At 52.5% G+C, this 15498-nt stretch overlaps 1 protein-coding gene across 1 annotated transcript; it reads left to right on the forward strand.

Moving 5' to 3' along the window:
- The first annotated feature begins 2068 nt into the window (after positions 1–2068).
- LOC105814130 (cytochrome P450 4A11) lies at positions 2069–13463 on the forward strand. Its single transcript, XM_012649050.1, has 12 exons — positions 2069–2307; positions 5253–5394; positions 6037–6081; positions 6545–6672; positions 7612–7736; positions 8103–8257; positions 8705–8811; positions 8896–9086; positions 9189–9322; positions 10244–10308; positions 10453–10529; positions 12913–13463. The coding sequence occupies exons 1-12, from the start codon at positions 2113–2115 to the stop codon at positions 13106–13108; spliced, it is 1560 nt and encodes a 519-aa protein (XP_012504504.1). The 5' UTR covers positions 2069–2112; the 3' UTR covers positions 13109–13463.
- Positions 13464–15498: the final 2035 nt, after the last annotated feature.

Genomic DNA, 15498 nt, shown 5'->3' on the forward strand with positions numbered 1-15498 from the left:
TGGCTCGATTGTCTCTCTCGGCCAAGAGTCTATGTGGAGGAAAAGTCCAATCTCTGGTCGTCTCCAGCCCCCTCTCTGGGAGGCAGTCCACCCAGAATGATGGGGCTCTGGAGCCACGCAGGTCACCCAGGACCCACTAGATCCCTATGGCTCCTGCAGTCAGGGCTGGAGTTGGGAAATGTCTGTGTGGGGATGAGCAAATGGGACCTGTGTGGTTGAGGTCCGCTGGGGAGTGCAAAGGCACTCGGTGGGTAGAGAAGCAATATGGGGCCTGCTGACCGGCTTGGATCCGAGGGGTGGGAGGCACCCCGGTGGGCAGGTGAGAACTGATGCCCTGTTTACAAGAAGCTCTCCACTCACTGGTGGCAGCAGTCTCTGGGCTTGCTTTGGCAGAAGGTCTCTCTAGCAGCTCGGGAGCCCACCAACAGCCTGAGATGAGAGGGAGGGGGACATTAGGCGATCCACCGACCCTTCCCGCTGGTCTCCGAGCCTCTCTGGGCTTATCCCCATCGATGCCGTTCTCCTTCCAGTTCTGCTCTGCAATCTCTTCCCGTGGAGCCTCCTGCAGGTTCAGGCACCCTTCCTTCTGACCCTCATCTGGTCTATGTTTGTCTGTCTGTTTTTTCTCTTGTCTTTCATCTAAAATTTCTCCTTCTTAGAGACACTCTGGCTGGTGGCGACTTTGGTCTGCCATCTTCAATAGTTACTTTAGTAAGGCTAGTGGATTTGAGGAGGACAAAGCAATAATTATTTAAATATCATTTTGTGTTAAGGCACACATTGCACCAAACAATACAGTAAGGGCTCCTAAACAGAGTGTAAAAGTTTTAATTGTATAATTATTTTTCTGTTACAGGATGAAAGAGAATTAGTAAAAATGCTCCTGCTACAACTGCGGAACTTGGCTGAAGCAGGACTGAACTTGCCACGGGCCCTTCTGTGGGTGACAGAAGACAGGAGCATAGTCCAAGTGGAGCAGATTTTTCTGGCTACAGCTAAAAGTAGACCTATTAATGGGAAAAGATCATAATTAAGATTAAGTTTAGGGCTGGGCGCGGTGGCTCACGCCTGTAATCCTAGCTCTCTGGGAGGCTGAGGTGGGCGGATTATTTCAGCTCAGGAGTTTGAAACCAGCCTGAGCAAGAGCGAGACCCCATCTCTACTAAAAATAGAAAGAAATTAATTGGACAACTAAAAATATATAGAAATATTAGCCGGGCATGGTGGCGCATGCCTGTAGTCCCAGCTACTCGGGAGGCTGAGGCAGGAGGATCACTTGAGCCCAGGAGTTTGAGGTTGCTGTGAGCTAGGCCAACGCCATGGCACTCACTCTAGCCCGGGCAAAAGAGTGAGACTCTGTCTCAAAAAAAAAAAAAAAAAAAGATTAAGTTTAGAAATTTGTTGAAATTGTCATGTATTTCAATGGAGAAGGAATCATGCTAATGATGATATAAAGCCAATCTCTTCAATGCAATGATATAAAATCGTGCGAAGTCTGCTATGTTCGCATCTCTTTGTCCTTATCATCATCCAGGAAATAGAAATGACATAATTCCCACTTCTTGTCACCCAATATATAGTTGAAAGAGGTTGTTACAGTAAACAAAATTAGTATTGGAGTAAGATGTAAAAGTAATGATTCAAAGACTTGGTTAATATTAGGCTTTGAATGTACGTATCATATGGAGAATTTAACTTGATCATGTAACAAAAAAAGTGCTACTGAATGAACATTGTTGCAACGTAGTAAAGAAAAACGAGAATTCCTTGAAGTCAGGGCTCATGTCTGTTTTCCTCCCAGCCATGCCGCCACCCAGCATACTGGCTGACACGGAGCAGGTGCTCATTAAATATTCGTGAGTACTATGGGGAGGGCAACATGGGTGCTCGGTGGCCATTACCACTGTCAGCTGATGAAGCTTTGCTCTCCCTGCTTCCCCAGCTGGATCCTCCACAGTTAATCGACTCAGAACACCCAGGTCTAAGGTAAGTCCTCAACCTTCGCCCTCCCCACAGGTGGGCGGGGCAGCCCTCCCAGGACTTGGCAGGGGCGGGCAGCAGCAGTCAGAGATAAGCAGAGGCAGTCAGTGGTCCTGAGGGCACTGCAGAACCATGGGTGTCTCTGTGCTGAGCTCCAGCGGACTTCCAGGAGGCATCTCTGGGCTCCTCCAAGTGGCCTCCGTGCTCAGCCTGCTTCTGCTGCTGCTCAAGGCCATCCAGCTCTACCTGCGCAGGCAGTGGCTGCTCAAAGCCCTCCAGCAGTTCCCGTGCCCTCCCTCCCACTGGCTCTTTGGGCACAGCCGGGAGGTAAGAAGGAGCTGGATGGGGGAGTGGGAGGGTAGGGAGGACTGGGGCGCTCAGAGCCTGGTCAGCAAGTCCAGACGGCAAAGCCTTAGGCTAGGCACAGTGGCTCACGTCTGTAATCCTAGCACTTTGGGAGGCCGAGGCAGGAAGATGACTTGAGGCCAGGAGTTCCAGACCAGAGGGCAAAACCTTACTGTGTGATAAGCGTGTGGCCTCTGAGAAACACCATGCCTACTCTCCAGTCTCGGCTCATCCCAGCCACGGGGAGCTCACTCCCTTGCAAGGGAAATGGTTGGTGTTTCCTGGGTCTCTCCCTCTCCAGGCTGAGCACCCCCAGCAGCCTTAGCCGTTCTCAAAGAGCAAGGCTTCTAGATGATTCCCTGCCCCTGTCACTCAATGCCATTCTCTCTGCCTGCCCCTGAGCCTGCCTGGGAACATCAGTTTGATGGAATCCCTAACCTGTGGGTTCATGGTCTGTAGAGAACATAGGTACGAAGCTCAGAAGGTGTCAGACCGCAGGGAGAGAGCTCACTCTGCTGGGGAGAGTGGGTGATGTCAGGTGTAGGGGACGAACTGGCTCTGCCCGAGACTGAGGGAAGGCCAGCACAGGTGATTTCCGGGCTGAAATCCTGACAGTCATGGGAACACATGAGAGGGTCGGCCAGCACGATGTCCTTCAGGTGAGGGGTGCTGATGTCTCAGTTGTACCACTGGACCGTGTCTGTTGACCTCCTGGCTCTCTTCCCACACTCCTGGACTATGAACTACTTGGAGCGAGGATATCATCCCCTCCCTGTGCCCCAGTACCCCGCACCCAGCAAGAGTATGGTACAGTGGGACAGTCAGCCCAGGTGTGTGGAGAGACAGAGGAAGGAGGGAAAGGAGCATCTGGATGGCTGGGGAGGGACAGTGCCCACCCCCTGCACTGCCAGCACCAGGGGTGGAGGCACCAAGCAAGGTAAGGGGCCGAAGGGAGAGGGCCCACCAAGCGCTGTGGATTGAATGCATCCAAGAGGAGATATGGCTTGCAGGGAGCTCAAGCCTGCTGTTTCTCAGCAAGGAAGGCAACGTGATCATCAGCAGAGTGGAACCAAAGTAGGGAACTGGAAACATCCAAGCCCTACATGGACTAGTCCCAATCCTCTATCCCTCCTTCTTTCCCAATTTCCTTTACTCTAAGACAGATTATCAGCTAGATCATGACTTTATCAGATGATCTAACTTTGCTAGATCAGATAAAGTCACTCATTGTCCTCCCTACTTACCTGTGCATTCCAACCTCTGGGCCTCGGCTCACACTGTGCCATCTGCCTGGAATGACCTTGCCCTACGTATGTCCATTGGCCAAGGCCCATCGCCAAGCCACCTCCTCCACGAAGCCCTCCTGGGTATTCCAGAAGTGGAGGGGGCAATTCTTTTTCCTTTGGTCTGCCCTCAAGGGGACAAAACGGCATTAACCTGATTGAGTTATTTTTCTGTAGTGTCATAACTATGGGCTCCTTCCAGGAGAGACCATCTCTGATTGATCTTTGTAACCCAATTGCCCCTTAGGAAATGATGACTCAATCAACGAATTAGCAAGTGAACAATCAAGAGCTTTCTAACATTCCGTTCTGCACCAGGGCCCCTCTCCAAAGCTTCCCCAGGTGCTTGGGCTTCCTTCCACCCCAACATTAATTATCCTCCACTGTACAGCCTCTACTCTTTCTGTCTCCCCACCTAGACTGAACACTCCAAACAGGTGAGGATCCATAGTTGTATCCAGTGGCTGAACCAGTGCTTGGCACACAGTACATGTTCAGTAAGCATGTGCTAAATGAAGGACCTGTCCCACAGCAAGGCATGTTGCCTCAGAGCTGGTGAACATTGTTGTCAGAAGGATGTGGGCAGAGATTCTGTACCTCCATAGCAGACAGTTGCTTGCAGTTACGTAGAAGCAGTTAGAATAAAGAAGAGTTGACTAAATGGAATATCTCTAGGACCCAATGTCTACAAGGATTCCAGACAAGACAAAACAAAGCTGAGTCTTGGAAGTTGAGGACAGGTGGTTGCTCTGTGGCAAAGGGGAAGGGCATTCCAGGCAGAGGAAGAGCAAGTGCAAAGGCTTGGGGAGTGGGAGGGTTTAGCTGGTGCACAGGGCAGCAGCAGCACTGGATCATGGTAGACTTGCCAGCACGGCAGGGGGCAAGGATAGAGACACCGGAAGGCAGAGGGCTTTGAGATCGACACTGAAGACTTTTGAAAAACAACACCAGGAAGCAGGGACCTCGCAAAACTTTCTTTTCATTGATGAGTGAAAATGAGAATGAAAAACATAAATCTCAAAATGAAAGACCAACACCAATTTGATATGTGTATATCCAGACTTTGTTCTTTAAACCCGTACATATTCAGCATGTAGAATACTATTATACACATAGTTTCGTATTTAAGCTTTTTTTCACATAGCCATATGCATCCCAAACACCATTTTACCTTAATAAATACTTACATGTATGCTGGGATAATACTGAAAATATAACAACTGTATGGTAATATAAAATTAATGAATAACTAAAAATTTTAAATGTATCCATGTTATTCTCTGAATGAATTATTTTACACATCTGTTTACTGGGTGATGCAAGTTGTCGTGTAAATTGTCCATGGAAGATGTCGTACTTCCGAAGGTTGTGTACAATGTGGAGACCATGCCTGGCTTAAGTTTCTGTGGGCCACGTTGAGTGAGAACCACAGCTCTGCCCAATAGGCAAACAGCATCTGGCTTAGGTCGGGGCCTGGGGAGATAGCAAGAATCTGGATCAGAGCCCAGGTCATCAGAAATGGTTCCAAATTCCTAATCTATACTGATAGAGCTAGAACAATGTCTCTGTGGTTGTCTCGTCCTTCTCTCCCACTGCAAAGACTGGCACAGAAGTTTTCACCAATTTGTCCTTCCTGATTGACAGTTCCCAAACGACCAAGAACTGCAGAGGACTCTGAAATGGGTAGAGGAATTCCCAAGTGCCTGTCCTTTCTGGCTGTGGGGGAGCTTCGCCCGTGTCCAGGTCTATGACCCTGACTACATGAAGGTGATTCTAGGGAGATCAGGTGAGACTGAAAGCTGCGCTGCGGCTGGAGCAGCTCCTGCCTCTGGAGTGCAGCCCCTGGGCTTGTAAAACTGCAGAGGAAAGTGGGAGCTCACACATCAGTATCTGAACCTTCTACAACCATTCACCAAGCCCACAATCCAGCCTGTGGCAAAAATTATTGACTGAGCACTGAATGTTAAAATGGCTGTGTGGGGCTGAATTTCCTATTCTTTTCTTTCTTGCTCTTTTAAGCAAATTGAGGTGATGTTATGTAAACTGACCTAATCTGAAACACAAATTTCATGTCAACACTGACTTGGGTTTGGAAGCTCTAATTATCCCCTGTCCTGGTTTGGGGAGGCCAAGCCACCACCTACGTAGAAACACCCAAGGCTCTGTCTTACTCTTCGGCATGGGGGACGGACGTCGCTTGTGTCTCTGGCCCACCCACCCCCCGGTTCTGTGAGTGCTCTGACTGGCTCCCCAAGTCTGCCTTCCCAGGCCCACACTGACGTTCAGGAGAGATGTAGGAGGCAATGTCAGACAAGTGGGTGGTGACATGAGACACACTGCCACTGACACACATCCAGAACTGTTGGCAACCACAGCTACCTTTGTTTGATCTTCTAGTTTACTACTAATGTCCTGCCTCATCTTTCAGATCCAAAGGCTAATGGTTCCTACAGATTCCTGGCTCCCTGGATTGGTAAGTCTGCCTGAACAGGACTGCCATCCACATGCCAGATAGGTTTGCCAGGGGCTATCTCTTTGGCTCACAGAGAGCAACAGGAGACAGGCCGCCACTCTTCATGACTCCATCCCTAAATCAAGCCTCGCTTCTCTTCCTCTAACTACACCACACCCCTTCCTAATGCTGGTGTCAGCCCTCCTGAGACTCACCCTCTTCCACTTTACCTCTCGGTCCTCTCTGTTCTTGCCTGACATCTGGTTAATATCTGGCCCCAACACTTTTCAACCTTCGTCTACTAGCTGTCCTAATCACGTCGATGTACCAGCCAAATCAGAAAGTTCACATTCCCGAAACGCACTGTGCCTTTCCTGCCTTTGCCCATAATGGGACTTTCTTCCGGGTTTCTGCACCCAGGATCCACCTTCTGTCCCTCTGGTCCCATCTCCCTCACATGTGTACACACCTGTCTCTGGCCCAGGGTACGGTTTGCTCCTGTTGAACGGGCAGAAGTGGTTCCAGCACCGGCGGCTGCTGACCCCAGCCTTCCACTACGACATCCTGAAGCCCTACGTGGGGTTCATGGCAGACTCTGTCCGAGTGATGCTGGTGAGCATGTCTCTCTCTGCCCTCCACACGCCCGCTCAAGGCACACACTCCCACCAGTTCCACTCAAACGCCTGTGCCTGCACACAGCCGCGGACATAGCCGCACCAGACCACACTCTCAGGCTATTCCTGTGAGAGTGGGGTTCCTCTAAGTGGGTGGGGTGGGAGAGTGCGCAGGCGTTCAGTCACGGTGGATACAAGCCCCTCTCTTCCTGTGTTCACATCTCCAGCACAGTGGACGGAGGAGCGGCCAGTCCCACTGGCCAGCACCACTACCTGCCCCGGGCTGGCCGAGGCGATGGCAGCTTCAGGGGAAGGGTGGACATGCCAGGGTGTCACTCAACCAGGCTCTGGCCTGGGACTCAGGGCTTCTGGTGTGCATTGGAGCCACCATGGTGTGCACTGGACACCAGTTCTACATTCTCAAAACCATGCCTGCCACGCCATCACCTCCCGTCAGGACTCTGATTTCCTACCAGCTGTGCCCAGCAAACAGTCGATGAATGAAAAGGAATGAAAGTCCTTGATGTCTCTGCATTACGAGCCCATGGTGGTCCCTGAGGCTTCTGTTGCCTCGACACATTTGCTCCGTAATGCCGGCGTCCTCACTGTCCCTCAGGTCTAGCTCTGCTCTCAGAACTCTAGTCTTTGTCCCAAACAGAAAATTTTTTCCTCATGAACAAAAAGGTCACAACAGATTGCCAAAAGATAAAATGTAAATCAGACTCTAGGAGAAGATATGTTTAACTTTGTAATGAAAGTTTGTGTGAAATAGACAACATTTGAGAAACATTTGCTTCTCAGTCCTAATCCGCTATAACGCACCTGCTCTCTAACGGGAGGGCTCCCAACAAAGACATCTGCAGATTCAGGGGAAAGCTGAGCCCGATTAGCAGAGGACTTCTGGGGGAATTGAGGTCAGTGTCCCCTTTCACCACAGGACAAGTGGGAGAAGCTCGCCAGCCAGGACTCCCCTCTGGAGGTCTTTCAACCCATCTCCTTGATGACCCTGGACACCATCACGAAGTGTGCCTTCAGCCACCAGGGCAGCCTCCAGCTGGACAGGTCTGTGATGACCCTTCAGCTGCAGGGTCCTTGTCCTTACCGACTGGAGCGGATGTCCCCGAGCGGCCAGTGGGGCAGCATGGAGGCACCTGCACACTAACCAACACTCAGCCCCTGGCCCAACTCTAATTCCAGACCAGAGCAAACCGCGACTCAGCCCCCGTTCCCTGACCTCTCGCACAGGCGGACGCAGGCTGTCACGCCGTCCTCTAAAGGCCTGAGGGTCACGGGGCTGTAGGACAGAAGAGACTTCTGCCTCAGTGCTGCTTGTCCCCACTCTTTGAGGCCCTGTCCACCCAGACCCCACCGTGCCTCCGGGTGAGAGGCTCCCCGCCACCCCGGTATCTTCTGCATCCTCCCCCTCAGGAACGCCCAGTCGTACATCCAGGCCGTGAAGGACCTGAACGACCTGTTCTTTTCCCGTGTTCGGAATGCCTTTCTGCAGAATGACACCATCTACAGCCTGACCCCATCTGGCCGCTCGAACCAGCGCGCCTGCGAGCTCGCCCATCAGCACACAGGTTCTGTCCTCTGGTCTCCCCGCCCCTACTAGCCACAGCCACAGGCCCTGGCCCTGAGACCTGAGGCAGAGCCAGCCCCCCTGGTGCCCCTGAAGAAGCTGGGACTCACTCACGCAGCCACTCCCGCTGGGACTTCCCTGGTGCGGGGGGAGGGAGCTGAGATGTTGGGGGACCAGGTGCTGCGCAGGGTCTCCCTGTGTCACCATGTTGGCGATGGGGGAACGAGATCCCATCCCGACAGCATTCAAGCAGTGGCCGTGTGGGCTGCGCCTCGGAGAGGACACCTGCCCTGCATCACCTTGGGCTAGAGCTCCCACCCCGACCCATGCACCCACTCCCACACCCATCTTGAGCTCTACCTGGCACCCAGGTTGGGGCAGTGGGGCAGCCGGGGCTACTGGGGGTGCTTCGCTCTTGGCTCTGCAAGTAAGCGCTGTTCCGGGACAGACCGAGTGATCCAGCAGAGGAAGGCTCACCTGCAGGCCGACGGAGAGCTGGAGAAGGTCAGGAAGAAGAAGCACTTGGACTTCCTGGACATCCTCCTCTTGGGCAACGTGAGTGTGTGTAGGAGAGGCCTGAGGCTTTGCTCAAAGCAGAGAGCAAAACCCAACTGTGCCCTCTCACCGTGGCCTCCCCAGAGGGAGAACGGCAGCAGCTTATCAGACAGGGACCTCCGTGCTGAAGTGGACACGTTCATGTTTGAGGGCCACGACACCACAGCCAGCGGCTTGTCCTGGACCCTCTATGCTCTGGCCACACAGCCCGAGCATCAGCAGAGGTGCCGGGAGGAGATCCAGAGCCTCATGGGGGATGGAGCCCCCATCACCTGGTGAGTGAGCGCTCAGGTGAGGAGAGAGCCCTGCTCTCCTCGCAGGCGGAAGCCCCTGGTCCGCCCAGCCCTGCCTGCTCTTTGAGATGGGCTTCATTTCAGGGACCACCTAGACAAGATGCCCTACACCACCATGTGCATCAAGGAGGCACTGAGACTCTATCCACCGGTGCCAGGCATTGGCAGAGAGCTCAGCAAACCCATCACCTTCCCAGATGGACGCTCCCTGCCCAAAGGTGTGAACTTCCCCACACTCACTGACCTAAGCCCTGCACAGGCACACAAGGACAATCAGACATCCACGTGCGCTTCAGCAATTCTGACCCTCCCTGTCTCCCTTTCCTCGTCGGCTAAATGCAAACTTACTTTGTAGTTAGGATTAAGTATGTAAAAGGCTTGGCACCGATCTTGAACCCACCAAAAGTTCGATGAATACATGCTGCCTTTGGGTGTGTCCTTGGGATGACAGCCCTAACATTCTATTCCCTGAGATTGCAGGGCTGCAGGGAGAACCAGACAGGGGCAGAGGGAGCTGAGGTTCCTTCCCTGTCTGTTCAGGGCAAATGAGTGGGGTCGGGAATCCAGGGGCCTGGATCAGATGGGGTCCAGTCACTGAGGAGCCCCGAGGTTGAGGGCAGAGAGCAGCTGGTGACCAGGTCTGAGACCCCTACCATGGTCAGAGGCCACCAAGCTCAATCCCAGTGGAGTCTGGTCCCAGTGCTGCCATATCCTAGCTGTGCACTCTGAGGGAAGACAATCAGCCTCTCTGAGACTCAGGCACCTTGTCTGAAAAATGAGGGTGACAGACTGTGTTCCTTGGAGGGTGGTGGTGAGCACTGGGTGAGTTAAAGCATATTCTCCAATGGCTCATGGGTGCATTGGTCAATGTGAGTTGTGCCAGGACTTACTACAAACAGCAGCCTCCAATTCTTTCTTGCTTCTCCTTCCTGCCTTCATGGTTTTCTCTCCGCATCTGAGCTTACGTGACCAGGCAAGCCCACCCCACCTGCATAGTGACAGGATCATCCTGCTCACAGTGATGATTTGTGGCACACTGGCGTTTTGTGCATGCCTGTGCCCCCTGCTGGCTGAGGGACCAGGTGCCCACTCAATGGGTATAACCGTGACCACCCTTCTGTCTCATACCTGCCCAACAGGTATCGTAGTCGCGCTTTCTATTTATGGCCTTCACCACAACCCGAGGGTGTGGCCCAACCCAGAGGTAAGAGGGTCCTGGGAAGAGGATGGGGCAACCCCTCAGGACCAACACTGCTTCCTGCTCCTACCTCTAGACATCCTGTCCCCTTACGGGTGGCAAGCAGGGGCTTGACCCCTACCTGCCCTGGCCCTGGCGCTCTCTCTGCAGGTGTTCGACCCTTCCCGCTTTGCGCCGGGTTCTGTGCCACACAGCCACGCTTTCCTGCCCTTCTCAGGAGGATCGAGGTGAGGCATCCTGTGAGGTCATGGAGCTGGGGAGATAGGAGGTGTCTCTGGGCACATACCAGATGTGTGTGAGCCCTATGCTCACATGTGACACCTTCAGTGACATCCTTGAATGTTGGTGTCTGTGGGAAGGAGGCCTGGTGTGGCTGTCTCTGTGTACAAAAGGAAGGTGGCGTTTCAGGGCACACCATGGGGACTTTTCTTCTTTGCTCTTACTCCACGGCCAGCCAAAAATCTCTCCCAACTTCAGTGTGCTGTGGTGTTTTCCTCATTTTAGGAAAATGAATTTTCAGAGTTAGATTTTCTCCAGTAAATTAAACTTCATATGTTTGCTTTTCTCAGTTATCAGGTTATTAGTCAATTTCTCTCTTCCCAGACATTCTCATATCACCACATCACCTTTCCACTTAATTCACCAGTCTGCCATAAAGTGGAATCATTGAAATGTTTCCATGTGTTTAGAATTCACACGCCTTGCTGGTCCTACCGTTCAAGCCAAATACGTGAAAATCTAAGGTAGCCCTTTGTAGAAAGTTTTATACTCGTGTTTGTTGTCTCACGTATTTTGCTATCTTGATCAATAAAGTTTTCACTGAATTATAAAGTTAATGTATTTATGTGTAGCTTCCCATTCGAGTAAATTCTGTATGTGCAGTGGATCTCTCCACCATAGTCCCATAGTCCACATAGCACAATGTGGCAAAAAAATAAAAACGAGAAAACATAAAAACAATAAATTGTCATTGAGAGAAAGCCCACTATTTGGTATATAACACATACCTTTTGAAAGGTTCCTGGTATATAGAATATAAAAGATGCTTGAAATAGCTGTCGAGCTGGGGAGCACACTCCCTATGACAGCTGCGAAAATCCTCAAAGGCTGCAGGAATCGTCCTGTGAAATACAAATGGCTAAAAATGATGTAAATAGTTAGGAGAAATAAGATTTTTCTGAATGCATAATTCTGTGAATTCTTCCAATGGCAAATCAACATTCACAGAACAGACTTCAAGAAAATCGTTCCTCTAGGAAATAATTTTCCACCATTGATTTCTCCCAGGATGAGTCTTTTCTCCTGAACAAAGTCTGCAAATCATGTTGCTGCCACTAGAGGACAGGAGAGTATGAGATACCTCAATTTCTAGCTGAAAACTAATACTTCCTCTCGGTGTACTCCACTCCATATTTTTAAAATTAATTAACTTCATTCAAATACGAAAGTATTTATTAAGCTGATGACTGTGGGTTAAATCCTCTGCAGCATGATGGGGAAACACAGATAAAACATATTGTCCCTGCCTCCAGGAGTTGAATGTCCAGGACAGAAATGAGTCGCAGGAACCATATCCCTACACTCCAGGCAGACAGCATGCCTTCATTTCTGCTCTCGCTCACTCATTCACTCTCTGAGCAGTTTGTTGAGTGTTCCATGCTCCTGGCACTGTCTTGGCACTGGACTGGGATTGTCCTTGAATAAAGCACTAGAGCTGCCTTAGACCGGGGCAGGGAGAGGTACAGTGAGCAGAGGGGTAAGGCCAGCTGGTCACTGGCCTTAGCCTTGGAGATGTGGTGGCAGAGGTGGAGGGAGGACATTCTCAATGACCTCCACATGATCTGAGCTAGGAGTGGGGCTGGACAGGCAAGAGGGGGTGAGACGAGCAGCTGCAGAGGGCTTTGATGCCAGCGGGGGCATTGGGCCACTGCCCCACCTGTGAAGAAGAGCGGGGCAGGGACTGAGCTGGGCTGTGGCTTCAGTGTGGAGGGAGGGGAAGCAGGGAGACCAGAATCTTCCAGGAGAGAGGACTGAGGGATGAAAGGAGGGACATTTCTGGAGTGCAATCAGAAGGTGACAGGCGCTGGCACACTCAGGGAGTGAGGGCAGGGCAGGAGCCTGGACCACAGAGTGGGAGAACGGTGGGGCAACAGCTGATGACAGCTAGGACCTCTCTGAGGATCTGGGTCCCTGAATGTGCCCCTAGGTGGTGAGCACCTGAGACTGTGGCCCACCCTCACCCTACAGTGACCTGAACTGGCCTCCCCACTGGGGAACCAGAAACTCTCTGTGGAGGGAGTGAGCAAACCAATGATTAACTGTTTAAAGGATTCACGAGACTAGACTCTGCCTTGGAGCGCTGCCCTCTCCTATCGCAGGGTTTCCTGCCTGCTCAGAGCAGAGGTAGAAGTTGGGAGCTAGCCCTGAAAGCTGGTAGGCTTGTCAAAGGCCAAGGGAGAGTGTGCCCTGTGAGGAGACGCGGGCGGTGCGGGGCCACGTGCGGGAGGGCCCTGAATGCCCAGCTCTGGGCTGGAGCTTGGGGCCAGTCCCTGCCCCGCTCAGAAGGGGGCCTGATGCCATTTCTTATTTCACTGTCCCTGCCCCACCCAGGAACTGCATCGGGAAACAATTTGCCATGAATGAGCTGAAGGTGGCCGTGGCCCTGACCCTGCTCCGCTTTGAGCTGCTGCCTGATCCCACCAGGGTCCCCGTCCCCGTAACACGAATTGTGTTGAAGCCCGAGAATGGGATCCACCTGCGTCTCAGGAAGCTCCCCAAGACTTATGGGGTCCAGGACGGGCTCTGAGGGCCTCCATCTGCCATCCTGCTGTCTTGCTGTCCTGACCCCTGCTCCTGGCCCCTGGCTCTCTGCCCACATCCTGCTTTCTAGCTGCCACCTGCCATTCTTCCTACAGCTGTCCTGCCTCCTGTCCCCTCATCTGTGTGCCCTTGTCTCTGTCACTGACTCCAGGCTCACTACCTGTTTGTCCACCTGTCTCCTGCCCACCTGCATCACCGCATGTCCACCTGACTTCTGATCCCCTGCCTGCCCTCCCGCCTGTCTGCTCCATACCTGTGCTTTCCCTTTCTGCCCGCTTGTCTTCCCAGTATGAGTTTCCTATCACGCTATAATAAACTAGCACAACCTTACTGGCTTTAAATAATAGAACTTTATCATTTATGGTTCTGGAAGTCAGAAGTACGAAAAGGTTTTGGCTGGGACACAATGAAGGTATAGGCAGGGCCACACTACCCCCAGGGCTCTAGGGGACACTTTTCTTCTCTGCTCTTTTCATTATCTGGTGTTGCTATCTTTGGCTTCTGGACCCTTCTACCAGACTCAAATCCAGCAGCATCCACAAATCTCCCTGCTTCTGTCTTCACACAGCTTCTCTTTTCTAAGGACCATGGTGGTGACATCAGGCACACTCAGATACTACTGGACATAGTCACAGTTTCCAAGGATCAGGACACGTGCATCTTGGGGAGCCATTATTCAACCTTACACCACCCCTGTTTGATTGTCACCCGATCTGTCCATCTAAATCTCTCCTCTATGGTGCCTGTCTACCTGACTGTCATTCACACAACCCCTGTGTCTTCCCTCCTTCCTGAAATAGAGTGCGCAAGGTGGCAGGCACATTGTGTCTGCCTCCCCCTGGAGGAGATGGAGGCAGAAGCAGGGGGACAGAAGAGACAAGTCCCTCCTGAGGAGGGAGAGAGGAGGTGATGTCTTCCCTCTGGTGCCAGGACCCGATGGGACCTGATGCGGCTCACCCCCTTCCACACAGCCTCATGCCATGTGATCCCTGATGCCACATACCCCACCCAGCTCCCGAGGCTCCCATGGGAGCTGAGTTTAGACGAAGGGCTTTCCTCTGGGAGCTCAGAGAGAAGCTTGCACCTGGCATGGAAGAGACCAGACCTCCATTTTATTCAGAAGTTAGCTTTTCTCACACTAGACTTTTCAGAGCAGGGCTGACCTGAGGATGTGTCTTAGTTCACTTTGTATTGCTGTAACAGAATATCTGAGGGTGAGTAATTTATAAAGCAGGAGTTTATTTGGCTCGCAATTCTGATGGCTGGAAAGTCCAAGTTTTGGCAGCTGCGTCTGGTCAGCACCTCATGCAGCTTCCACTCATAACAGAAAGCAGAAGAAGATCGAGTATGTGCAGAGATCACATGGGCAGAAAGGAAACCAGAGAGAGACAAGGAAGCCAGACTTTTCTAAAATCCCACTCCCTTGGGAACCAATCCATTCTAGCTAGAGGAAGAACTCATTTGCCCCTGGTGGGAGAGATTAAGCTATTCATGAGGGATCCACTCCCATGACCCAAACACCTCCCACTAGGCCCCACCTCCCAACATTGCCACATTGGAGATGGAATTTCAAAATGAATTTGGACAGGAACAAACCACATCCCAACCATAGCAGGGCAGTCTTGAGCTGAGCCAGAAATCCTTACAGGTCTGGTCTAGCACGAGGGCCTTGGGGACACTGCTCTTCACAGTCCCAGTGAACCATGAGAAGGAGGCCACATCACCATGCACATGTCATGGAGCCTCACACATGGGGCCTGCAGGCTCCTCAGGAGGCTCACGCAGTGGACAGCTGTCCAGCACAGGCTAGAGGAGCCCACGTGGGCAGATGGGTGTGCCCGGCAGCAGAGGGTGTCAGACCCCAAGCAGCTCCTCCCCCAGGACAGCGTCTTGGTGGTCCCCTGCCTCTCTGGCTAGCCACACTGAGGGAGCAGGGGCATTGTCCATGCTGCTCACACTTGGTGACTGCCTGGTGCTGCTGCACCTGCCCCTGGGCCCTGTTCTAGCACCCAGCCTGTGTTGACTCCCCCTGCTTCCCTGGGCTGGTGTCCCTCCTTCCACCACCCTCTCTCAGCCAAGACCCTTATTCTTCCGCTGGATATGAGCACAGGTGTCTGGCTGACCTCTCTCTCCTTCCTAGCCCAGGGCCCTGGGTGCCACGGACAGGCCTCCCGGGAGCCCTCTGCCAGAAATGTGACGACTTGCTCTGCTTCCCTGAAGGGCTCTCTCCCAGGATATCCCTCTCAGTCCCCTGGCCTCCCAGGTCACTGGGCTAGTTCATCCTGCTCTGAGAAGGGGCAGCAAAGGGGCAGGTGGCCACTCGGTGCTTGGCCAGGGCAGAGGCTTGCAGCAGGAGAATGAGCTGGGCAGTCCAGA

The sequence above is a fragment of the Propithecus coquereli genome, unplaced genomic scaffold, assembly GCF_000956105.1.
Source record: "Propithecus coquereli isolate 6110/MARCELLA unplaced genomic scaffold, Pcoq_1.0 Scaffold299, whole genome shotgun sequence".
In the NCBI taxonomy this organism is placed as follows: Eukaryota; Metazoa; Chordata; class Mammalia; order Primates; family Indriidae; genus Propithecus; species Propithecus coquereli.